At 54.4% G+C, this 24562-nt stretch overlaps 1 protein-coding gene across 6 annotated transcripts in view; it reads left to right on the top strand.

The window, feature by feature from the left end:
- The window catches only part of CUL9 (cullin 9), a 37609-nt gene extending 13419 nt beyond the window's left edge, over nt 1-24190 (top strand). Inside the window, exons 10-41 of one of the 6 annotated variants that reach the window (XM_061398201.1) lie at nt 820-1016; nt 1386-1603; nt 2566-2815; nt 2911-3016; nt 3546-3773; nt 4036-4126; nt 4249-4420; nt 5750-5855; nt 6134-6229; nt 6434-6609; nt 6839-6972; nt 7315-7494; nt 7675-7784; nt 7862-8044; nt 8170-8330; nt 8572-8800; nt 8896-9076; nt 14253-14398; nt 14536-14665; nt 14818-15017; nt 15414-15664; nt 16610-16955; nt 20489-20629; nt 20729-20893; nt 21037-21200; nt 21539-21632; nt 22097-22171; nt 22292-22402; nt 22490-22607; nt 22908-23041; nt 23704-23777; nt 23854-24190. In XM_061398201.1, coding sequence (XP_061254185.1) covers nt 820-1016; nt 1386-1603; nt 2566-2815; nt 2911-3016; nt 3546-3773; nt 4036-4126; nt 4249-4420; nt 5750-5855; nt 6134-6229; nt 6434-6609; nt 6839-6972; nt 7315-7494; nt 7675-7784; nt 7862-8044; nt 8170-8330; nt 8572-8800; nt 8896-9076; nt 14253-14398; nt 14536-14665; nt 14818-15017; nt 15414-15664; nt 16610-16955; nt 20489-20629; nt 20729-20893; nt 21037-21200; nt 21539-21632; nt 22097-22171; nt 22292-22402; nt 22490-22607; nt 22908-23041; nt 23704-23777; nt 23854-24043 — 5157 coding nt within the window. In that variant the 3' untranslated portion in view covers nt 24044-24190. Of the gene's footprint in view, nt 1-819; nt 1017-1385; nt 1604-2565; nt 2816-2910; nt 3017-3545; nt 3774-4035; nt 4127-4248; nt 4421-5749; nt 5856-6133; nt 6230-6433; nt 6610-6838; nt 6973-7314; nt 7495-7674; nt 7785-7861; nt 8045-8169; nt 8331-8571; nt 8801-8895; nt 9077-14252; nt 14399-14535; nt 14666-14817; nt 15018-15413; nt 15665-16609; nt 16956-17619; nt 19354-20488; nt 20630-20728; nt 20894-21036; nt 21201-21538; nt 21633-22073; nt 22172-22291; nt 22403-22489; nt 22608-22907; nt 23042-23703; nt 23778-23853 lie in introns of those variants that run through there. The other 5 variants (XM_061398202.1, XM_061398203.1, XM_061398204.1 and 2 more) reach the window with 5 other exon arrangements.
- The last annotated feature ends 372 nt before the right edge of the window (nt 24191-24562 follow it).

Below are 24562 nucleotides of genomic sequence, written 5' to 3' on the forward strand. Positions count from 1 at the left end.
TAAGTTCTTTCCTCCATCCCGACGAGGTTTCCTCTCCAGAGTCAGCCCTTTCACCAGCCAAGACCTTCTCCACTCCGATGGTTTAGTGTTCATCCTAATTTCAGTTTCTCTGAGAACCAGCCAACATGTCTGCACATTCCAAGTATTTTTTCCTGTAATTCCAGCCTCACTCTGCCTGTGAGGCAACCTAAGTAGCCTCATCCAGGCAGGCTGGATACTGGCTTTGGTGGCCCGGGGACGGGGGTGGGAGTGTTGGCATCCACGTGGTAGCAGCAGCAGGGCAGAGGCCCAGGTTGCGTGGGGTGGAGTGGGGTGCAGAGTTTGAGGAGAAGGGCGACTCAGAGCTTCCGTGGTTGGGATCAGGCATTAGAGGAACTCCAGAGAGGTAGGACGACCGGGCGGACAAGAAGTTACAGAACTCGAGGGAGAGGTTTTTCAAAGGGAGGAGCGGCTAAGTGAGATGGAAGACGGCTTCAAGCAAAGTCTTGAATATACGTTGAGGCTGTGAAAGGGCTCCGTCCGGAGGGGACGCTGCACACGGGTGGCCACCCACCCCTGCACTCATCGAGTCTCGGTCCTGGCAGAGAGAAGCTGCAGGCTCATGTTACCCCGGAACCTTGGGTTTTCTGGTTGGCTTTCTTTTCTTTTCTTCCTTTTTTTTTTTAAGCCTTTGATGTCCCATCACTGCCTCTTTCATTTCTGTTTGCAAACAGCTCAGTTGCCCCAGAGTTTGAGGTCTGGAATGCAGCCCGGCTCTCTCTCCTGTTCTGCACGGAGGCCGTGCCCACTCCTGACTCTGTCTCCATACCCCCTACACAGGCGCTGAAGATGCTGGCCATTGCCAGCTCCTCAGAGATCTCCACATCTGTCACCAGCCAAGATTCCATCCATCCTTTGTTTGACGCCCAGATGACCAGGGAGATCTTCGCCAGCATTGACTCAGCCACCCGCCCGGACTCCGAGAGCCTGCTCCTCGCTCTCCCTGCTGCTGTGATCCTGATGCTGAACACAGAGGGGTCAGGACCTCCCTTCCCGAATGCCAGACTCCTGTTAAGCCCCACGCCCTGCCGCTCCCCTGCCCCGGGCTCTTGTGCTTCGCAGAAGCTCCCTTCCCACTGTCATCTCTGGATGAAATGTCCTGCTTGGGGTGGCTAGAAGAGAGGCTAAGTGGTTGAGGGTAGCGAGGTTCCAGAGATCAGAGACCCCTGTCCTTTCCTGGGGTTGGGAGGAGTGACCTGAGGTCAAGAGGCCAGGTGTCTGGCCTCAGAGGGACCCCTGGAACCCCTCTGTCCCCAGCTTCAGGGCTCCTCCCTCTGTGCCACCTCCCTGCTTCCATCACATTCATTCTCTTTCAATTTCTTCCGGGAACACCTCCCTCCTCCCAGGTGCTCCTCAGCGGTGAGAAACGGCCTCCTCCTGCTCAACCTGCTTTTGTGCAATCACCACACGCTGGGAGACCAGATCATCACCCGCGAGCTGAGAGACACCTTGTTTAGACATTCGGGCATAGCACCGGGGACAGAACCCATGCCTACCACCCGGACCATCCTCACGATGCTTCTCAATCGCTACTCGAAGCCGCCGGGCAGCCCCGAGCGCTCAGGTACCGTCGTGGAGGTAGTGGGTGTGCTGAGCAGCTGGTCCCCACCCGCGGCCGGCAGGGTCCAGGCTTACGTCCTAGTTCCTTGGTAGAAAGACGTGATGACCCTTCAGGAAATGAATGAGGGCTTTCGTGCTCAAGTTCGGTCTCAAGTAGGACTTCCTGACCAGGAGTAGAGGGGACGTTTAGGATAGGTGCAGGGAGATTGGTCTTCTCTGTATAAACATGAAAGGGCTGCCATCTGTCTGAGCTGAGTGCAGTCCACTCTTCCTGGTCACTGCAGGGTCGGTTGAAATGACTTCTAGAGAGGCTTTCTGTAGAGGAATTGTAACTTGTGGTACAGAAGTTTGTGACTTAGAATGTGAAATATCGATACCATAGTGCAGAAAGGCTCTGTATTCAATGCACAAGTGAAACCTAGACGTATGGGGGCAAATCGAAATAGGCCCTGTGTCTTTTAGTCTGTACTTCTGAAGCCACCGAGCTCGGTAGTATAGGGGACCTGACTATAATAGCTAGTATTTGTTGGCTTGTATAGTAGCACAGCTCACATGTAGAGAGTAGTGGGACCGTATGAATTAAAACTGTGCTATTTAACTTGATAGCGTTTGCCATACCAGTTTTTTTTTTTTTTTTGGATATAGCCAGATATATATTTAGTTCACCAACTCAATGGACATGAGTTTGAGCAAACTCTGGGCGTTGGTGAAGGACAGGGAAGCCTGGCAGACTGCAGTCCATGGGGTCGCAAAGAGTATGACGTGACTTAGTGATTGAACAACAACAAACTTACATATTTGGGGCCAGAAAAAGAAGTCTGCCACTGTCGAGTAGAAACAGTAGATGTCCTCACAACGGGGCGGGGGGCAGTTCGGGGGTGGTTTTCTGCATCTGTGCATCTCAGTCTGACCAGCTCGTGTGACTCTCCTTCATAACCATTTTTTTCCCTCCATGTGTCTGGGCAGCAGCGCCGGAGACCCCCAGCGCCCAGGGCCAGGAGGGGTCCCCTGAGCTGCTGATCCGATCCCTGGTGGGGGGCCCGTCTGCAGAACTCCTCCTGGACTTGGAGCGCGTGCTATGCCGAGAGGGTGGCCCGGGGGGTGCCGTGAGGCCCCTCCTCAAGCGCCTCCAGCAGGAGAGCCAGCCCTTCCTCCTGTTCCTGTGGACTCTGGACGCCCCCGGGCCCAATAAAACCCTGCTGCTGACGGCGCTGAGGTGAGAGGCTGGGGGGGGGGGGTGGGCACCTGTGTGTCGGGGGCAAGGGCAGCTGGCCGACTGCAGGGGCTTCACTTGTTGCCACCCCTCTCCAGGGTCATGACCCAGCTGCTGGATCACACTGAGGCCATGGTCCTCCCCTGGCACGAGGTCTTGGAGCCCTGCCTCAACTGTCTGAATGGCCCTGGCAGTGACTCTGAGGTACCCGAGCCCTGGCCAGGGTGGGCAGGGCAAGGCAGCCCGGGGGCACCAGCTGCCTGGTGAGGCCCTGGGGGGCCATGGCACAGCCAGCCTGGACGGGCTGGGACACTGGGAGGGAGTGGAGGAAGGAGGCCAGTGTCATCTGACGGTCCCCAGAACCGAGGCCTTCTCCCTGTGCCTGAATTTTAGATTCTGGGTTTGGGAGAAGCCCACATTCCACAGTCCATGCAGTCCCTGCTCTCCGCCTTTGGGGATGGGGGGTGTGCCCTGTGGGGCAAGGCTCAGGCACCAGCTGGCCATTGCCAGCTGGTGCCCAAGATAGGCTGGTCCTGGCAGGAGGAAGCCTGGGGAGCTGTGCCCAAGCTCTGCCCCTCACCTCCGGGTCCTCTCCCCAGCATTCTGTGCCAGCCTATCTTTGGTAGTCTGTTCTCAAGTTCTCCAAAATCTCACCCACTGCACCCCCACATCTAAGGCCACCCCTCAGCCTGCCCTTTGCATCCCTGTGTTAATCTTGGCATCTCTGGGCCAGATCGTTCAGGAGCTGCTGTGCTTCCTGTATCGCCTGGCCTCCACACACAAGGACTACGCAGTGGTGCTCTGCTGCCTGGGAGCCAAAGACGCCCTCACCAAGGTCTTGGAGAAGCACTCGGCTCAGCTGCTGCTGGCCTGTGAGCTGCGAGACCTGGTGACAGAATGTGAGAAGCACGCCCAGCTCTACAGTAACCTCACCTCCAGCATCCTGGCGGGCTGCATTCAGGTGAGCAGCACGCGGGTCCAGGCTGAGGGAGGTGGGGGGCGGGGGAAGGGGCCTCACGGTGTCCCTCTTCGGCACAAGTGGTGGCGGATCTAGGCCCTTGTTCCCCGGCCCTTACCCCACGTGGTTCTGTTCTGCCAGGATTCTGGAGAAAGGGGCTGAGCGCTCTGTCGCCTCTTGACTCTTTCTCCACGTGTGTCTCCGTGTCCCTGCTGCAGGGACCCTTTCTCTCCCCACACCCTTTCTCTCCATGTCCCGGCTGCAGATGGTGCTGGGCCAGATTGAAGACCACAGACGAACCTACCGCCCCATCAACATCCCCTTCTTCGACGTGTTCCTCAGGCATCTCTGCCAGGGTTCGTGCCCCCCATCTGCTTCCTCCTGCGGCCACCCCAGCCTCTGCCTCCCCTCCCTTCCTGCTCCCTCGTCCCCTTCCTGTCTTCTCTCTCAACTAACCAGGCTTTCCGTGGGCCCACAGGCTCCAGCGTGGAGGTGAAGGAGGACAAATGCTGGGAGAAGTTGGAGGTGTCGTCCAACCCGCACCGGGCCAGCAAGCTGACGGACCGCAACCCCAAGACCTACTGGGAGTCCAACGGCAGCACCGGCTCCCACTTCATCACCCTCCACATGCACCGCGGTGTTCTTGTGAGGTGTGAGCACACCCGTGTCCACGCACACGAATGTTCTGATACGCCCCAGTATACATCCTCAAAGAATTAACTACACACGCACAACCCCGACTTAGACGCCCTGTGCCTGAGGGACCTCACACCCATTTTTCTCCCTGAGCACAGGGTAGACCTCCCCTCTCTCCCCGAGCCTGCTCCCTCCACCAGACACACGTCACCACCCTGTGCTTTGATGGAGGTACAGCAGCAGCTCACCTACTCCCCGTGTGGGCATCGGTTTGTTGTGTACTGTGTGCCAGGTACCCTGCAAGGGCCTGGAGCCCCACCAACAGTGAGATAAGGGGCCTGTCTGCAGGGATCCGACAGTCTTACTGGGGAGCCAGGCTGGAAAATCAGCAAGAGAGAGTAAGAAAAAAGTGATAGTTGACAGGTGCACTGGATCCTGATGCCAACTGAGATCTCAGAGGAGGCTGCAGACAGAGGGGCTGAATGGGTTAAGTTTGTGGTAGAAATTGACGGGGTAGAGAGAGGCCAGCAGATACAGGGACAGCATCTGTGCAGGATGAAAGCAAGAAGCAATGATGTACTGGGGGTAACTTGAAGTAATTGTGCTTGGCTGGGATGAAGGGTCTGTGTAGTGAAGTGGCACGAGAGGAAGCTGGAAAAGGAGGCAGAATCAGTTGAGTTTTATTCTGAAATTTGAGGAGCCACTGAAGGATTTTAAGAGGGGAAAAGACAGAAGTAGGTTTTTTTATTTAGAGAGCTCTGGCAGTTATGTGAATTTGGCTGGCAGGCCAGGACAGAGTTGGAAGGTTTACTGAGTGCTGATCGTTCAGTGAGGCGGCGGGAACAGGCATAGATGGTGAGGAGGCGGTGGAAGAGGGGAGCTTGAGAGGTGGTCTGCAGTACCTGCCGCTGGCTGGGTGAGGGAAACCACGAGGGAGGCGTCACGTGTCCTAGCTGGACAGCTGGATGGGTGCCCATTCTTCCCCAAGAGAGAAGTGGGAAGAGGAGCAGGTTTCTGTGGACAGATGACCGATCCATGTGGGCACATGGACCTGGAGGTGCCTGTGGGCACGGCATGGACCTGTCGGATGCGCGGCATGCAAGCTCAGGAGAGCGGTCTAGGGTAGAGACGTGAATTTGGAGTCCTTCAGGTGTTAACTTTCAGCTGAAACCATGGGTTTAAGTGAAATCGCTTTGGGGGAAGGTTACGGGAAGAGCAGGGAGCCTGGGGAAGACCAACGCTTAAGCAGAGGACAGGATTCTGAAGAGGATGTGGTGGGCAGAGGTCGTTTTGCACCAAGATCAGGGCCCTTGGTTCTGACTGAGTCCTTTCTCCTCTCCCAGGCAGCTGACTCTTCTGGTGGCCAGTGAGGACTCGAGTTACATGCCAGCCCGGGTGGTGGTGTTTGGGGGTGACAGCGCCAGCTGCATCAACACAGAGCTCAATACGGTGGGGACCCCGTGCCCGGGCTCCCCCTTACTCTCCGTCCTTCTGTTGGTCCCGGGGGCCGTATCGGGTGGACCCAGTGCCTGTGGGGCTCCCACATCCCTTCCTCCCGGGCGGGCACTGCTTTGTAAGCTTGGAGAGTGGAATCAGGGCTGTGGAGGTGCATAGATCCACAGGCGTGGGATGGGAGAGGTGAGGGGCGCACACCGTCACAAACTCGGCTGCTGTCAACAGTCTTCCAGCTCTACTCCTGTCTCTACCTCTTCTCCCCGCCCCGCCAGGTGAATGTGATGCCCTCCGCCAGCCGGGTGGTCCTCCTGGAGAACCTGAGCCGCGTCTGGCCCATCATCCAGATCCGCATAAAGCGTTGCCAGCAGGTGGGGTGGGGGACTGGGGGGCACAGGGTCCAGGAGGAAGCAAAGGATCTCCCTAGCGGCTGGTTCTCCAGTGTTCGGGGGCCAGGCTTAGATCAAGGGTCCTCCTCTGTCTGCTTGCCCTGTGTGGCCCAGGAGCCTGCTGAGTTCCAGAGAGGCGGGAGTGCCTCCAGGGAGCCGAGGGGGTGAGAACTGTGCCCCTTGCAGGGCGGCATTGACACCCGGGTCCGGGGTGTGGAGGTCCTCGGCCCCAAGCCCACTTTCTGGCCGCTGTTCCGAGAGCAGCTGTGTCGCCGTACGTGTCTCTTCTACACCATTCGGGCCCAAGCCTGGAGCCGGGACATTGCGGAGGACCGCAAGCGCCTCCTCCAGCTCTGTCCCAGGTAGGTGGGCAGGGTGCAGCCAAGGAGATACGGTTAGTGGGGGCAGGAGGGGAGCGGCGTTTGAAGGATCAAGCAGCAGCCGGAGGAGGGAGCCGAGCAGAGACCAGAAGTGTGTGGTGGGGGGCAGGGTGAAGGACCAGCTCATCTGGGCGGGCGATTGAGAGTTGAGTGCAGGTGGGTGGAGGCCTGGGGACGTCTTTAATCCTTGACCAGACATTCTTTGTCCCAGACTGAACAGGGTTTTGCGTCACGAGCAGAATTTTGCAGATCGCTTCCTCCCTGATGAAGAGGCTGCCCAGGCGCTGGGCAAGACCTGCTGGGAGGCCCTGGTCAGCCCCCTGGTGCAGAACATCACCTGCCCGGGTAACCGCCTCCACCGCGGCCCCACTAACCTGCTCCTTGTAATCATCCCCAGGGCTGACCTGAGTCAGTGCTCTTGGCTCTCTTGGTTTCTGTCCCCGAAGGCCTGTCACCTCAGTGTCCTCCCCTCCCTGCCCCAGGGACTGCTCCCTGGGACTCTGGTGTTTAAATCCTCCCCACCCCGACCCTGTCCCCACGTCCCCAGACTCCAGCGGAAGCAGACCTTGGTGAGGGGAGGACTAGGGCCCTGCCGCCCCCAGATCCTTTCCGTGCAGTCGCCTCTCCCCTCTGCTTTCCGGGTTCTCCACTCCGTCCCCCATGGAGGCCTGACCTGTCTTCTTGTAGACGCGGAAGGGGTGAGCTCCCTGGGGTGGCTGCTGGATCAGTACTTGGAGCAGAGGGAGAGCTCTCGGAACCCCCGTGGTCGAGCCGCGTCCTTTGCCTCCCGTGTGCGTCGCCTCTGCCACTTGCTGGTACACGTGGAGCCTCCTCCCGGACCTTCTCCTGAGCCATCCACCCGGCCACGTGAGTCCCAGCCGCGGCCGGCTGAATGAAGAAGCCGGCGGCGGCGCTGTCTGGTTCCTCTCCTGGGTTTTATTCTTCCTTTCTGCTTTGCCATGGGCCTTCACAGGGCTGAGTTCCCCGGACGCTGGGACTCACCCAGCGGCTGAGATGAGCCTGTTCCTTTGCCCTCTGTGTCCGCAGCCAGCAAGAGCAGTAAGGCTCGGGACCGGAGCCCTGGGCCTTCCCCCGTCCTTCCCAGCAGCAGCCTGAGGAACATAACGCAGTGCTGGCTGAGTGTGGTGCAGGAGCAGGTAGGCAGCGGGGCTGACGTCGGGGCAGGGCCGAGGCTGCTGGGCGGCCCCTGGGCTGCGATTTCCCATCTCCTCAGGTCAGCACGTTCCTGGCTGCGGCCTGGAGGGCCCCGGACTTCGTGCCCCGCTACTGTAAACTCTACGAGCGCTTGCAGAGGGCAGGCTTGGAGCTCTTCGGGCCCCGGGCGGCCTTCACACTGGCCCTGCGCAGCGGCTTCTCTGGCGCCTTGCTGCAGCAGTCTTTTCTCACCACTGCCCACGTGAGTGCAGGGCCCAGCGGCCTCCCGGGCTCCTTCTGCTCTGCCCTTTCATCTGCTTCCTCCCACCACCCCCGAAACTCTGCTCCCTCTTTATGGTTTGCTCCCGCCCTTTCCTTTGCCCCCAGATGAGTGAGCAGTTCGCCCGGCACATTGACCAGCAGATCCAGAGTGGCCTGATGGGTGGAACCCCTGGAGTGGAAGTGCTGGGGCGGCTCCAGTGGCACCTGGAGCCCATCATGGTCCTCTCTGGCCTGGAGCTCGCCACGACTTTTGAGCACTTCTACCAGTGAGTGCGGATCTGGAGAGGCAGGGTGTGCGAGGCCTAGAGTCTGAGGGTGGGGGAGACCTGCGTCTTAGAGGGAAGGCAAGGGAGGTGCAGTGGGGAGGTGAGGTTAAGATGCAGAGATGGCCGTGGCCCTGGGGAGGGGGAGGATGAGGCAGGCTGCAACAGGGGGACCTGTGTTCTGGAGCGGGAGGCCCTGCCGAGCGCCCACATTGAGGCTCGGCCTGGGCTGTGCACGCTGCAGGCACTACATGGCGGACCGTCTCCTGAGCTTGGGCTCGAGCTGGCTGGAGGGGGCCGTGCTGGAGCAGATCGGCCTTTGTTTCCCCAACCGCCTCCCCCAGCAGATGTTGCGGAGCCTGAGCACCTCGGAGGAGCTGCAGCGCCAGTTCCACGTGTACCAGCTCCAGCAGCTGGACAAGCTGTTCTTGGAGCAGGAGGACGAGGAGGAACAGGGCCTGGAAGAAGAGGAGGTAAGAGCAAGGGAAAGAGTGGGAGAATAGGCGAGCAGGAGAGTCTGGACCAAAGAAGGGAGCCCAAGAGCCCTTGGAATCCTTCTGTCTCTCAGGAGGAAGAGGAGGCCGAGAAGGAGCTCTTTATCGAAGATCCAAGTCCAACAGTCTCTGTACTGGTCCTGTCACCACGCTGCTGGCCGGTCTCCCCTCTCTGCTACCTGTACCATCCCAGAAAGTGCCTTCCCACAGAATTCTGTGATGCCCTTGACCGCTTCTCCAGTTTCTACAACCAGAGTGAGGAGATAGGGACAGGCAGTTGGAGATTGGGGTGAGAGTTGGGGTGGCATCTCAGAGAGGAGGAGGAGAGAGGCTCTTTGGACAGGAATGTATAGATAGGAAGCAAAGTGGTCTCTGGATAGAAGCATCGCTAGGGAAGGAAGGGTGGAGAAGTGTGGGTTAGATCTTCATTAATTTCTTTCTGATTTTCTTCACCTTTATATGAACTTGCTCTGTTTTTCCTTTTTTAACTTTAAGTTGCATGCTTATTTCATTTTTAGTCTTTTCAGACTTCTGGTTTTCAAATGAAAGTATATAAGGCTGTTCATTTCCTATCAACATTGCTTTAGCTGCATTCAGTAAGTTCTTGGTTTTTGTTCTGTTTTGAAGAGTTTTTTTTTTTTTAATTGAGGTAGAGGTAGTATTCAACAAAGTACACAAATCTTAATTATAGCTTAATGAAATTTATATCCGTATGCCCTCCTGTAAGCAGCCCCCCTGCCTGATCAAGACATAGAACGTTGCCAGCACAACAGAAGGCTTCCTCCTTCATGTCCCCTTTCTAGTCCGTATCTTCTTCCAGGAGAAGTTACTATTCTCCCTTTTCATCGTAGGTTTCTGCCTCTAATTTAAACATCATACAGATGGAATCACAGAGCATGTATCCTGCAGCGTCTGATTTCTCTCACGGGACGTAGTGTCAGTGGGAGTTTTTCAGGTTGCCAGTTGCATCATTAACTTTGTTCTTTTGCGTTGCTGATTCACGTTCCACTGCATGAATTATGGATATTTGGGACGTCACATAAGTTTTTATCCTGTAGTACTTGCTAATTGTTTAGTTCTAAGAGTTTTCTAATTTCTATTTTGTTTCTTTGATTTATTAGTTTTCTGGAAGTATATTATATATTTTTAAGTTTCCAAACTTGGTTTTTTTTTTTGCTTAGTCATCTTTTGCTTTAGATTTTAACCTTCATTCCCTGTGGCCAAAGAAGGTGATTTCTGTGATTCTGAATCTTTGCATTGAGTGAGTCTTATTTCATGGCCTAGTAAGTGATCAGATTTTATAAGTGTTCTGTGTGTGATGAAGAAGAATGTGTACTCTTCAACCGTTGGATATAGGATTCTATTTATTCCTCTAAATTGACCTTGTTAATTGTGTTGTACAAATCTCTATCCTTACTTATTTTTGTTTGCTTGATTTATTACCTAGAGAAGTATGCTAAAATTTACCATTACAATAGTGAAGTTTTAAACTTCCAGTCACGTCAGTTTTACTTTATATATTTTTTGATTATGTTATCAGATACAAGGTTAAAATCATTTAACAGTAGATAATAATAGATAGAACTTTATATAGCAATAATAATAGAACTTTCCGCAATGATGGAAAAGTTCTTTTCTGTGCTGTCAAAAATGACAGCCATTCATGTCTATTGAGCACTTGAAATGGGACTAGTGTGACTGAGGAACTCAGTATTTAATTTTATGTACTTTAGCGTTTAATGTTAAATAGCCACATGTGGTGAGTGGCTACCACATAGAGGACTCTGTAGATTTAGAATCTTCATGGTCAGTTAAGCCTTATTGTAATGAAATGACCATCTTTCTTTCTAGTGAAGTTTTTTCTCTTAAGGTCTGTTTTTATCTGGTATTAATGGTGTACCAGCTTTCTTTGATTGGTATCTTTCTAGTATGTCTATTTCTGTCCTTTTACTGTTTTCTTTTGGCTTGATCATTATTTGAGGTCTCTCTTATTGTGGTAAAATATGACTAGCATACTTTGGCATTTTAGCCATTTTAAGTATAAGATTCAGTTGTCCTTTTACTTGAAAATTGTTTAATTTGGAAATAATACAGAAAAAAATTGTGAGAATAGTATAAAGAGCACTCGGAAACTGTTTTCTTTTTCAGTGTGTGTATGTTAGGCTGCCCTGGACCTGTGTTGCCGTGCACAGGCTTCCTCTAGTTGCAGTGAGTAGGGCCTGCTCTCCAGTTCCGGCATGCAGGCTGTTCATTGTGGTGGCTCTTCTCATCGTGAAGCAAAGGCTCTAGGCATGAGGGCTTCAGTACTTGCCACGCGTGGGCTCAGTAGTTATGGCTTGTTTGCCCCACGGCATATGGAATCTTCCCAGACCAGGGATTGAACCCGTGTCCTCTGCATTGACAGGCAGATTCTCAGTCACTGGACCATCAGGGAAGTCTTCATAAATGCTTCGTCCAAGTTTACCTGTTGTTAACATTTTGTTCCATTTGCTTTTTAAATTTGCTCTTTGTGTACATATACACGTCTATAAATGTATATGTATGTATACTTTTTTCATGAACCATCGCGTATATGTTGGCTCTTTGCCCCTAAATAATATACATTTCCTAAGAGTAAAATGTTCTTTTATGAAACCAGCACTCCATTTATTACTTTCAAATATTTAACATTCATATAATACTTTTAATCTAGTTTCCATATTCCAGTTTTGTCAATTACTCCATAATGTCTTTTTTTTTTTTTTTCAGTCCTGGAGAGGATCCGGTTCAGGAGCACCTGTTGGTTTAGTTGTTGTGTCTCTAGTCTCCTTTAATCTGGAGCAGTTCCACAGGCTTTCTTTGTCTTTTGTGATACTGACACAATTTTAAAGGAGATATAATCCTTTAAAATTCCCTAATTCCTCCTTTTAAGCTTATGTATTTCTGGATTCACGTTGCACATTCCTGGCCAGAGTACTAAGTGATGTTATATCTTCCCAGGATAGTATACATGGAAGCACAGGATTACCACCCGCTCCTTGTTAGTAATGTTAATTTTGATAGCCTGGTCAAGAGGCAGTTTGATTTTTCCACTGTACAGTTAATATTTTTTCCCCTGCTACTATTAATAAGCAATCTGTTGGCAGTATACTTTAAAGCCTGCCAGTATTCTACTGTCATCAGAATTCCCCTAGTAGCATTTTACGATTTTTTTTAGCCACCCTTGCAGCTTGCAGGGTCTTAGTTCCCCAACCAGGGATTGAACTGGGCCCTGGCAGTGAAATCAGTGAGTCCTAACCACTGGACCTCCAGGGAATTTCCTTATTGTACTTTTAATTTTGACTTCTTTTTATATTTTAGACATGTCTTTATTTAAAATATTAATATCTAGAACCTGTTTTCTAATGTCTCTTTTTGAATTATCAATTTTTGTCTAGTTATTATAAGTAATAACATTTGACTTTTATTTTTGGTTTACTTTTCTTATAATTTTAAGTTTTAGTTATTTACTATATACAGGAGTATGTAAAACATACAGTTAAAGCAAGAAAGTTCAGTAGAACACTAACAGATGTGATTCTGCCCTGGGTTTTTGTGCATTCTATTATTTTGGATTTTTAAAAAATTCCTTTTTGTCTCTATCAGTTTGGAAGTTATGCATTCTGTTTCTATAGTTGATTGCTCTTATATTTTTAATGTAAGTTTAACTTGTTAATGTCACCTCCCATCTCCCTGAAAAATGGAAGGACCATAGAAAATGTTAATTCCAGTCTGATCCCCATCTTGTACCTTTGTTTCTCTCCCAGCTGGTGATTATTGTTATTGTTTTATTCAGTTTGGATTCACCATCATACTAGTTGCTTTGGTCACCGTTCCTTTTGTACCTTGATCCTTCTTTGTGAATTCAGTTTTCCTCCTAAAGTCCATTATTTAGAAGTTTCTTAATTGATGAAATATTGCTAGAAAACTTTGATCAGTTTTTATTTTAGAATGGCTTATTTTCATCTTCATTTAGAAAATCTTTTTATTGTGAGAAATTTTGACATACCAAAAAGCAGACAGAATAAACTTCAGTGTATCACCATATATCAGTTCATGGCCAATTTTGCTTCATCTGTATGTATCCCACCCATTTTCCCCACCCCTCAGATAAAGATTCCTTTTAAAAGCCAGGATTCTATAATTATCAAACTTACAGAAATTAGTAGTAGTTCCTACTATTATCAGATATACAGTCAGTATTCATATTTCCCTAATTATCTTGAGCTTTTTAGAGTTTTTTGTGGGTTTTTTGGCCTATTGAGGATCCGAATGAAGCCCCCTTTTGCGTTTGGTGAGTTCTATCTCCCGTCTCCCTCAGTGTATGATCCCTGCCTCAGTTTCCCTCCCCTCTTGCGGTTGTTTGTGGAGGGCTGGCTGGTTGTCCAGAGCTGTCCACAGGCTGGCTTATGTCTACCGAGTGTCCTCTAGCATGGTCCTCTGTCGCCTCCTTTCCTAAAGACCGATATTTAGGTGTTCAGATGTAGGAGCTTATTTAGATTCTGGGTTGATTTTCTCAGGCAAGGACATGTCATAAGTGGTATCATGTACTTCCTTCAGTACATGTCTTCCTGTGTGATGTTAAAGTGGATTTCAGCATCGTCTGTCCAATCTATACATTATATAGAATTTCCCATCAGCTGTTCGCTAGACATTCATTCTCATTACCATTAGGGTTAGGAGCTAGTGACATTCTACTCTCATCCTCTCTCCATGTGTTAGCCAGAAGGCTCTGTCTGTAGAGAGAACCTTTCTCTCATCAGCTTTTTGGTTGCCTGGAAGGTCCATTTATACAGGAAAGGCTTGATTCTCTTTTCTTCTCCCTCTTTTTTAACCACTTTTCAAAATAATGTATTGGTTCTCTAGCTTCATCCAAAGATACCCATGAGGTCTTTGAAAAATAAAAGATATCATGAATTCATGGCTTTTAAAACATTTCACGTTTTTCAGTCCATCACAGGTGTGTGTGTTTTTTTTTTTTTGACATTCACATTGTCCCATCTTGGGCCAGAGAGCACCTCCCAGTCTGGTTCCTTTTGGTACCTTCTCCTCGTGACAGCATCCTTGCTTTCTAGTCTGAGCAAACACCCCAGGCTCACAGCGGGTGGCAGAGACTCAGCCTAGCAGATCTCTAAAACTGTCAAGTTCCCTGGGAGCAAAGCCCAGCTCTCCTCTCTGCTGTTTCTGCTGTGGAGCTCACCGGGCACAGGGCTGGGCACAGGGTGGGCTCCAAGACCCCTGTGGCAGACACCGAGGGGCTGTGCTCGGGACGCTGGATGAGGCATGTGTGTGTGAGTGCTGGGCCCTGCTCCCCACAGAGACTAGCGGAGCCTGGCGAATGCTGCACGCTCGCCTCAGCCCTGACCCCTCATTTGCCCTGTTGTCTCCACTTCTTCCCTCGACACTCTCCCAGGTCAGAACCATCCAGCCTTGGACGTGGGGCCACACCGGCGACTGCAGTGGACGTGGCTGGGCCGGGCGGAGCTGCAGTTCGCGGACCAGACGCTGCACGTGTCCACCGTGCAGATGTGGCTGCTGCTGCATTTCAACCAGACAGAGGTGCCTCAGCTCCTCGGCCTCTCTCTCCTTCGCTTCGTCTGTCACTGTTTTCCTCAACTCTGGCCCACCTTCTTTCCCTCCTCCTTTTCCTTTGCCTTGACCGTCTGCTCCTGACTGGCCCTGTTTCTCCGGCCCAGGAGGTGTCAGTAGAGGCTTTGCTGAAGAATTCTGGCCTCAGCCCCGAGCTGCTGCTCCAGGCCCTCCTGCCCCTCACCTCAGACAGCGGCCCTTTGACCCTGCAGGAGGGCCAGGACTTCCCACCTAGGGGTAGGTCCGAGGTGGTGGGACTGGGCTGAGCCCCTGCTCCCAGGGGTGGGCTCTCCGGGTGGGGGAGATACAGGGGATGAGAATGGAGCCCCCTTTGCCCTCACTCGTCTGTCCCTTCCCCTCTTTGGGCACTGACTGGGAGCGGGTTCCAGGTGTGCTGCGTCTCCGGGAGCCTGGGCTCCAGCCCCGTGGGGAGGCCCTGTGGCTGCTGCCTCCCCAGACATACCTGAACGTGGAGAAGGATGAAGGCCGGACCCTGGAACAGAAGAGGAACCTCCTGAGCTGTCTTCTTGTCCGTATTCTCAAAGCCCATGGGGAGAAGGGCCTCCACATTGACCAGCTGGTGTGTCTGGTAGGCACAGGGGACCCTGATGGTTGGGGGAAGGGGAGGGAGTCATGCTTGGGGGTGGAGTGGGGGGCAGAGGGCATCACGGGGAAGGTGGGTGACATTCCCATCTGGTTTTTCTATTCCTGATGGGAAGTTAGAAGGTGGAGACCAGACATGAGTGCTGACCGTGTGCCAGGCTCTATTCTAAAGAGTTTCCATGATTAAGTCATTTAATCTACACAGAAATACAATGAGATTGGTGGTGTTGGTATTACTACTATTATTATTATCCCCATTTAACAGATAAGAAAAATGAGGCATGAGTTAGTAACTGATCCACAGTCAGGCAGTAAGTGGCAAAGCTGGAGGCTGGCTGCTCTGGGTAACCGCAGCCCACCTGTTTCCTCACCTCCCATCCAGGTTCTGGAGGCCTGGCACAAGGGTCCAAATCCCCCTGGAAGCCTGGGTCGTGCCATTGCCGGGGGTGTGGCCTGTACCAGCACGGATGTCCTCTCTTGCATTCTTCACCTCCTGGGCCAGGGCTATGTGGAACGGCGGGATGACTGGCCCCAGATCCTCACGTACGCCACCCCAGAGCCCTCAGGGCCCTGCCGGGGCCAGGCAGAGATCCCCTTCTTTGGCAGCCAGACCTCTGAGACCTCCAAGATAAGGTAGCCCCGTGCCCCCTGCTGCAGGGCCCCCCAGGACGAATGGCACTGCAGTGACATGGGAGGGGTCATAGTGCCAAAGCCAGGCTGCCAGAACAAAAACATGTCATTTCTTTCTTTGTCTAGTGCCATTTTCGCTGTCCCTGATGAGAGATATTAGTCCTCATCCCCACTCCCAGCGTCATCACCCCCTTTGCTTCCGTCCCACGCAGGGGCCTTGCTGTCCCCAGACTCCTTAGGTAGGAGTCCAAGACTCATAAACTCCTTTCTGGATGTCTTTCGTTCTAAGCAGAATTGAAATACTAGGCAGACACATATCGAGTACTAACTATGCACTCTGCTTAGTGAAATATACAAATTCTATGAATAGTTTTCAGGAAGTCTGTTCTCCAGAGGAATTTGCCATAGGACTCCGCTAGCTAGCTGGCACCCTAAAGCTCTTTACCTCAGTTCCAGTTCACCAGGAGTTGTTCTGCTTTTATGCCGGCTGTTCAGACTGTGTAAATGCGAGTTTTCTAGAGTCATCTTTCTCAAACTTCCACTCGCACACATTTTCAAATTCACTGGAGCTCCCCGTGACACTTAGGCTGCTGGTCCACAGCCCACACGTTGAGGAATGAGGCTGTGGACTTTCTCTCACTGGACACGCTGGGAGAATTTGGGGAGGGATCTGAGTGTGATCGTCCCATCCACTGCAGGTCAGTCAGCACCGTGACCCCTGCCCACTAGATTCCAGTAGTGCTTCAGTCACTGACTGCCAGCCCCACCCCACATACTGCAGACGCTCTGTGGAGGCTGTGCTCTGACGGTGGGTGGTGATCCTCAGGCTGGTTCAGCAAGTGTGGACGAAGATGCACAAGTGGGGACCGGGGGGCCAGGGTGGGCTCCAGCCAGCGGGTTGGATAAGCAGGGCAGTGAGACTCACCACTGACCCCTGTCTCTCTCAAGCCCAGAAGCCGTGGCTGCCCTGGCTTCCCTCCAGCTGCCCGCGGGCCGCACCATGAGCCCCCGGGAGGTGGAAGGGTTGATGGAGCAGACGGTGCGGCAGGTGCAGGAGACGTTGAACCTGGAGCCCGACGTGGCACAGCACCTCCTGGCTCATTCCCACTGGGGCGCCGAGCAGCTGCTGCAGAGCTACAGCGATGACCCTGAGCCGCTGCTGCTGGCGGCCGGGCTGCGCGTGCCGCAGGCCCAGGCCGCCCCCGCACGCCCCGACCACTGCCCCGTGTGTGTCAGCCCCCTGGCGCCCGACCGCGACCTGCCCGCCCTCTGCTGCCAGCACTCCTGCTGTAAGGTGAGGCTCTCCTCCCCCAGCACCCCAGCAACTCGGGAGCTCTGGTCTCCAACCCCGGCAAGGGCACTTCCGGGCCTGGGCGATGTTGGATGAGTCTCAGTCCCTCTTAAGCTGGTTTTGTCATCAGTAAGTGGTGCTTTGACACTCTGCAGGGTGGTGGTTAGCATCTGGTGGTATGTGTCTTTGCTGCATATTGTAATCACTGGGAACTTTTAAAAAATCCCAGTGCTCAAAGTATGCCCGAGACCAATTAAATGAGAATCTCCAGAGGTGAAACAAGAGCTCCTCAGGGGATTCTAGTGTTCAGCCAAATTTGAGAACAATAGATAATACACACACTTTATAAAATCAAAGCACTTTATAAATGAGAAGTGTTTGGAAATTGGTGATGACTATGGTTTATGCTTTCCTTATCACCACCGAAGGTTTTTTTATTCCAAAATGTCATCACTTCTTTTATCTGTACATGTTCACTTAATATAAAAATTAAAAGGAACAGTTTAAAACAAAAACAGCACAAAAGCAGAGGGAAGTACGGGAAGTCAGGCTGCCGTGAAGCTGAGCGGAGAAGGCTGTAGCTGGGGAGGGAGCACCCTTGGGGTGGCGAGGGGCCGAGGCAGGAAGCCAGGTGCTGAGTGCCGTCTCCCCTGCCCCTGCCTCACAGCTTGTAGGACCAGAGCCCACACCCATCCACTTAGCAGGATGAGCGCCCTTGTTGCCATCAATTCTAGCCGCCTCTCAGCAGCGCCGCCCCAGTGGTGGGTGACCTGGGCCGTGTGTGTTTGCATGTGTGTGTACTTGGTACTTTTTCTCCTTCCCTTTTGCTCAGCTTCAAGTTACTGTTCTCACATAGTTGCCTCTGCCCCCCTGTTCCCAGGTTCTTAATGATTCCCTTTACACTTCCACTTTTTTGTTCAACTAATGCTTGTCATGGACCTCCTGCGTGCACAGCGCTGGGTGCTGCGTGAGGGAGTGGGGAGACGCGGGCAGACAAGGACCCGAGAGCTAATAATAACCACAGCTAATATTTATGGGGGCCTCATTCTGGGCCACTGTGCTGTTTTACAAACATTGTCTCGTTTAATTCCTGGAATAGTTCTGTGAAGAAGGTGAGCACAGTGGTGGGACAGCGGAAGGAGAGATTTGGGAGGCGGATGGGGGCCTAGTTGAGTTAGGTTGGCAGACAAGGGCCTTTATGGGAAGCCCTGGTGGGTTTTGAGCAGAGATGCAATAAGATCTGATTTCCAGTTTTGAAAAGATCACTTGGTGTGGAGAAAAGGCTTGGGCAGAACGAGAGTGGAAGTAGGGACACTGGTTCAGAGACTTGTACAAAGAGGCAAGAGGTGCTGGCTGCTGAGCCTAGGGACGGTGAAGGGGTGGACAGATCGGGACACATGTGGGGTAGAGCTGACAGGGTTGTGGCTGAGGACAAGGGCATCAAGACAGCTCCTGGGGTTTTGACCTGAGCATCTGGCAGGATGAGTTGGGGGAAACGTTAGGCCTGGGGTTGGGGTGCAAGGCAGACTTTTGAGGGGAAATTCCATCCGTTTTGGCCAAGTAAAGTTTGAGCTGCTTTGTTGGGCACCTGTGTGGGACTAGCAGGCAGACAGTGGATTTTTCAATTTGGAAGTAAGTGCAGAAGCCTGGCTGGCATCACCCAGGGGGAGAGGAGCAGGCCCAAGGCACTGAGCGTGGGGCACCCCGACCCTGTAGAGACAGAGAGACAGGGAGCTGGGAAACGGGACTCAGCAAAGCAGGCTGAATCCGTCCCAGCAGAGGAGCCAGTGGCAGAGTGCAGGAGCCACTGACCGGGAAACCCTGGGGCCTGGAGCAGTGGGAGACAGCTTCCCGGGGTGAGGCTTGAGTGAGTGGCTGAGGGCAGGAGGGGAGTCCAGGCGGGAGACGGCATTCCCTCTGGCTGGGCAGTGGGGACAGTGGAGGCCAAGGGTAAGCCCCAAGCAGAGACACTCCTCGTGGGCATGGAGCAGGTTCCAAACTGAGACCTGGCCATTGTCCTGCAGGGCAGTGCTCCCACTCCACAGCTGTTGGCTAGAGGGCCTGTGTGCCTGCCCTCCTCGGCCTGGGGGTCTGAATGCGGAAAAGGATTTTGCATTCTACTTCCCAGTTTATCTGGGCTTGTTTTTCTATAGGAGGGGGTTGGTTTCGTGTAGTACTTGAGTGAAAGTAGTTCAGTTACGCACTTATTTATCATGGAGAGTCCTCATGGAACCACCTGGGGACTCTCCTGGGGTTTGGATCCATCATTTGGGGAAGCTCTGGGGCAGGCAGTGTGAGGGAGAGGGTCCTTAATGGAGTCTTTTGGAGGCTCAGGTGCTCATGAGGTAGTTGGTGTCTTCAGGAGGGATGAGGGAAGGAACAATCAAGAGGGGAGGGGATGATGAGGGCTGATGTTGGGGGAGGGAATGGGGGGGCTGATGTTGCGGGGGAGGGGATGATGAGGGCTGATGTTGGGGGGAGGGGATGATGAGGGCTGATGTTGAGGGGGAAGGGATGATGAGGGCTGATGTTGGGGGAGGGGATGATGAGGGCTGATGTGGGGGGAAGGGATGATGAGGGCTGATGAGAGGGGAGGGGATGAGGGGGCTGATGTTGAGAGGGGAGGGGATGATGGGGGCTGATGTTGAGGGGGAGGGGATGATGGCTGATGTTGGGGGAGGGGATGAGGGGGGCTGATGTTGGGGGAGGGGATGATGAGGGCTGATATTGGGGTGGAGGGGATGATGAGGGCTGATGTGGGGGGAGGGGTGATGAGGGCTGATGTTGAGGGGAGGGGATGATGAGGGCTGGTGTGGGGGGAGGGGATGATGAGGGCTGATGTGGGGGGAGGGGGTGATGAGGGCTGATGTGGGGGGAGGGGTGATGAGGGCTGATGTTGAGGGGCAGGGACGATGAGAGCTGATGTTGGGGGAGGGGATGATGAGGGTTGATGTTGGGGGAGGGGATGATGAGGGTTGATGTTGGGGGAGGGGATGATGAGGGTTGATGTTGAGGAGCGGGGACGATGGCTTGGGTTGGGTACGGTAGTGACATGATAGCAGGAGAAGGATTTATGAGTTGTGACACCCCCGGCACTGGTGACGGGGGGTAGCGGGGCTGAGCAGAATTTAGGAGTGCACTGGAGGAGGTGGGGGTATGGAGACAGGACTGAGGTAAGAAGTTGAGCCAGATGAGGTCACAGCTACAGCACAGTGGGCCCTGGCCAGCCCCCCAGGCCTTCTTCCTCTCTGGCTTTCTTGCTCTAAGTCTTTCTCAGAACTTGAATCTTCTTTTTCTTGATTCTCTTTACCCATCCCTTCACACCCATCCCAACAATAATTTTAATTACCACTTTGGTCTGCACACCTCAAAGTGAACTGTAATTGTGGCCAATCAGGAAAAGCCCTGGAGGCCAGAAAGGTTAGGGTCAGTGTTGAGGCTGATGTAGCAGCACGTCTGTCTCTGGCCTTGCCAGTGTTGGGGAGGGTTCCTGCTCCTGCGCTGTCCCTGAGCGGCCGCTCCCGTGTCCCTCCCAGTCTTGCTGGAATGAGTATCTGACGACACGCATCGAGCAGAACCTCGTGCTGAACTGCACCTGCCCCATTGCTGACTGCCCGGCCCAGCCCACGGGGGCCTTCATCCGTGCCATTGTCTCCTCGCCAGAGGTCATCTCCAAGGTACCCCACTCTGCCTCAAGAGGCTCCGGGGCACGGGGGGCCCGGAGGTGTGGTGTCAGAGAGCCAGGCACTCACCTCATGGCCCCTGCATCCCCACAGTACGAGAAGGCCCTCCTGCGTGGCTACGTGGAGAGCTGCGCCAACCTGACTTGGTGCACCAACCCCCAGGGCTGCGACCGCATCCTCTGCCGCCAGGGCCTAGGCTGTGGGACCACCTGCTCCAAGTGCGGCTGGGCCTCGTGCTTCAGCTGTAGCTTCCCTGAGGTGGGGGCCTACCCTGACTCTGCCCCATTGCCGGGGTCCACGCCCCTCCCTGCCCCCCCACCCCAAGCACCCTACCCTGTCCTGCCCGCACCACCAGTCTGCAATAAGGACTCAGCTATGCCCTCACTGCCCCCCTTCCCTAGGCACACTACCCTGCCAGCTGTGGCCACATGTCCCAGTGGGTGGACGATGGCGGCTACTACGACGGCATGAGTGTGGAGGCCCAGAGCAAGCATCTGACCAAGCTCATCTCCAAGCGCTGCCCCAGCTGTCAGGCTCCCATTGAGAAAAACGAGGGGTGTCTGCAGTAAGTGGGGGTACTGTGGGCGGCGGCAGGGTTGGAGGCTCGGGAGAGGGTGGGAGACCTGGCAGAAGGAAGGGGCAGTGGACGGACCAGAAAGCTCAAGAGCACGGGAGGTCCTCAGCTACCTCCTTGCACTTTCCAGAGTGATTCCAGTGTTCCCCCCGCTTTTAAGCCTGCATGTATGGGGGGATCTGGAAGCCAGGATGTGGTGAGTAGGGATTAGTGAAGTTAAGGAGACTTAAGAGGGCGTGGGAGGGGCCAGCAGTGTGTCCAGGCCCTGGGCATTCCTGGTGGGGCCCTGGCCAGAGGCAGGAACCCTGACCAGCTAGCCTCCTCCACAGCATGACCTGTGCCAAATGCAATCATGGATTCTGCTGGCGCTGCCTCAAGTCCTGGAAGCCAAATCACAAAGACTATTACAACTGCTCCGCCATGGTAAGGGGCTGGTGCTTAGAGGAGGCGGGCAGAGGCCCCTGGGCGGACAGGGTGGGATGCTGCTTCTGGGCCTGGGCGCAGACAGCTCCATGTCCCAAGCAGCCGGAGAGGTGGAACAAGGCTCGGTGGAGAGAAGACTGAAAGCCCCAGGGCCTGCAGGTGCTGGGCGTTCTGTCCTGGGAGGTCTGTGCACAGAGACCTTCTGCCCCAGCAGAGAGGCTGTGGTGGGCTGAGCGCTCCCAGGAGGCCCAGGGCAGAGCAGAGCAAAGACTCTGAGCCAGGGCCTGGCTTCACTGTGTAGTCAACCTGCCAGGCTTCAGCACCCTCATCTCACAGTTACGAGAAAGGAATGAAGAAATCTGGGTAGAGCAGCAGCAGGCCTCCGTGAATGGTGGCTGGTCTGAGGAGTAACCTCATCTTGTCCTGCCAATCACCCAACAGCCCTCTTGACATGCCTTCACCAGGTAAGCAAAGCCGCGCGCCAGGAGAAGCGCTTCCAGGACTACAACGAGAGGTGTACTTTCCATCACCAGGCCCGGGTGAGCAGGGAAGAGACAGTGGGGTGGCCAAGGAGGTTAGAGGGCTGGGCTGGATGGCCGGGCGCTCTTCTGGGGGGTGGGGCTGCGCCCGCCGGTGATGACAGCCACTTCTCCGCACAGGACTTTGCTGTGAACTTGCGGAACCGCGTGTCTGCCATCCACGAGGTGCCCCCGCCCAAATCCTTCACTTTCCTCAGTGATGCCTGCCGGGGTCTGGAGCAGGCACGAAAGGTGGTGTGGGCTGGCCTGGGCAGAGGGTGGGCGGGAGGAGGGGGAGGGTGGGAGGTGGCCTCAGCAGGAGCCTGCCTGGGCCCGCAGGTGCTGGCCTACGCCTGCGTGTACAGCTTCTACAACCAGGACACAGAGCACATGGACGTCGTGGAGCAGCAGATCGAGGCCCTGGAGCTGCACACCAACGCCCTGCAGATCCTCCTGGGTGAGCCCCCGTCCCCCTGGCACCTACCCCCAAAATACAGATGGGTGGGTGACCCAGCCCCAGCCCCAGCCGCCCACCTTCATTCTGGCCCCTGGAGCTTCCTGTGCCTCGTAGCCTTGTTACCGTCTTCAAGTTCTACCCTGCAGGTCCATGATACACACCCCCACCCGACCTTTGCTTTGATTACGACGTGTCCCCACCTCTAGGCTGTGAGCCCTGGTAGATGTGGGGAGCGCATGGTAGGCGTCTGTGGGAGGAAGGGAAGAAGGGAGGGAGCCCCGCGCGCTGCCCTCTCTGCAGAGGAGACGCTGCTGCACTGCAGAGACCTGGCCTCCTCGCTGCGCCTCCTGCGGGCCGAGCACCTGAACACCGGGCTGGAGCTGCTGCGGCGGATCCAGGAGCGGCTGCTGGCCATCCTGCAGCACTCCACCCAGGTAGCCACCCATCCGACCCAGCCTTCCTGCCCTCACTTGGCACCGCCTGTCACAGCCTCTGGTGCCCTAGGGGGATCCTGATGGAAAGGATTCGAGGGCACACGGACCGGCCTGTATCCCACCTCCCAGCCCTGCCCCTCAGCCACCTGGCCTTGCCTACAAAATGAAGGAGGTAGTTAGCCCAGGTTAAGGGTATCTGGCCAGGTGCTTGCTCTCCAGAACTCACTTGGGGAACTTTTTCAGAAGATTCTTCCCAGATGTGGATTTAGAATCCTAGGAGTTGGGGGCCAAAGGGCAGGGATCCACCAAAGTAAGGGAGCTGAGGTTCTTTCCGGCTCCAATACACTGATGCTGAGTCTGAACTAGGAATCCCGCCCTCAGGGAGCTTACGGACTGGTACGTAACTTGGGCAGAAAAGGCATGAACACACAGTATGGTAAGGGTAGGTGGTGCCTCACCGCCATATCCTGGGTTGCTGAGGACTGTCATGTTAGGCAGAGTCAATGGCTCACAGAGCAGGGTGCTGGGGTTGGTGGCGGGGGCATTCCTGGCAGGGCCGGGCGGCTCTAGGCCCTCGGGGGATCCGGGTGAAGGAAGGCTGGGTGCCAGGGCCCAGTGTGCTCTACTCCGCTGCTCCCCACATCCTCCTGTCTCCTTGCCAGGATTTCCGGGTTGGTCTCCAGAGTCCATCCTCCGAGTCCCGGGAGGCAAAAGGACCCAACGTGCCTGGCAGTCAGTGAGTGGAGGGGCCCCCTGGTGCGGGGGGGCGTGGGAGGCGCCGAGGCCCTGAGGTTGAGTGTGCACTCTCCCAGGCCCCAGGGCTCCTCGGAACTGGAGGAGGAGGAGGAGGACGAGGAGCCCGAGTGGCAGCAGGACGAGTTTGAGGAGGAGCTGGACAATGACAGCTTCTCCTATGATGAGGAGTCTGAGAACCTGGACCGAGAGACTTTCTTCTTCGGCGACGAGGACGACGACGAGGAGGATGATGAGGGCTACGACTGAGGGGGCAGGACGCAGGGAGCGCTGGAGCCACCAGAGCCCCGGGGTCACGGGTCAGGCGTGCACCACTGTCCCCGCACATGGTGGCAGGTGGTTACCAGTGTCTGTGGCACTGTCTTCTGTTCACTGAATAAACTTTTTTTTAATACACTTCTCTGGAAGCAGACCAGTTTCCTCAAAGGGCCACTTCAGCTCCCCCTGCCATCACACACAGCCAATCCTTCTCCTACTCTGCTCTTTTCTCTAGGCATCCAGACATCCATCCTCAAAGCCCACAGCAGACGGCTGTGACTTACATTGATAAAGGGAAATAAATGTCCGTGGTACTCAGCCCACAAGCCTCCGACCCAACACAGGGACAGGAAGGAATGGTCACCTCCCACCCCCCACAATCAGCTTCATCCAAACTCCTGAATGTTGCTGCAGGGAGCTTGAGCATCTTAGAAAGTCTCCTCCTCTTGGGGGCCTGTGGACCTTTAAAGGTCTCTACATCTTGAAGTTGAGCGGGGTGTTAGGATATTA

This window comes from Bos javanicus, chromosome 23, assembly GCF_032452875.1.
Source record: "Bos javanicus breed banteng chromosome 23, ARS-OSU_banteng_1.0, whole genome shotgun sequence".
Taxonomy (NCBI): domain Eukaryota; kingdom Metazoa; phylum Chordata; class Mammalia; order Artiodactyla; family Bovidae; genus Bos; species Bos javanicus.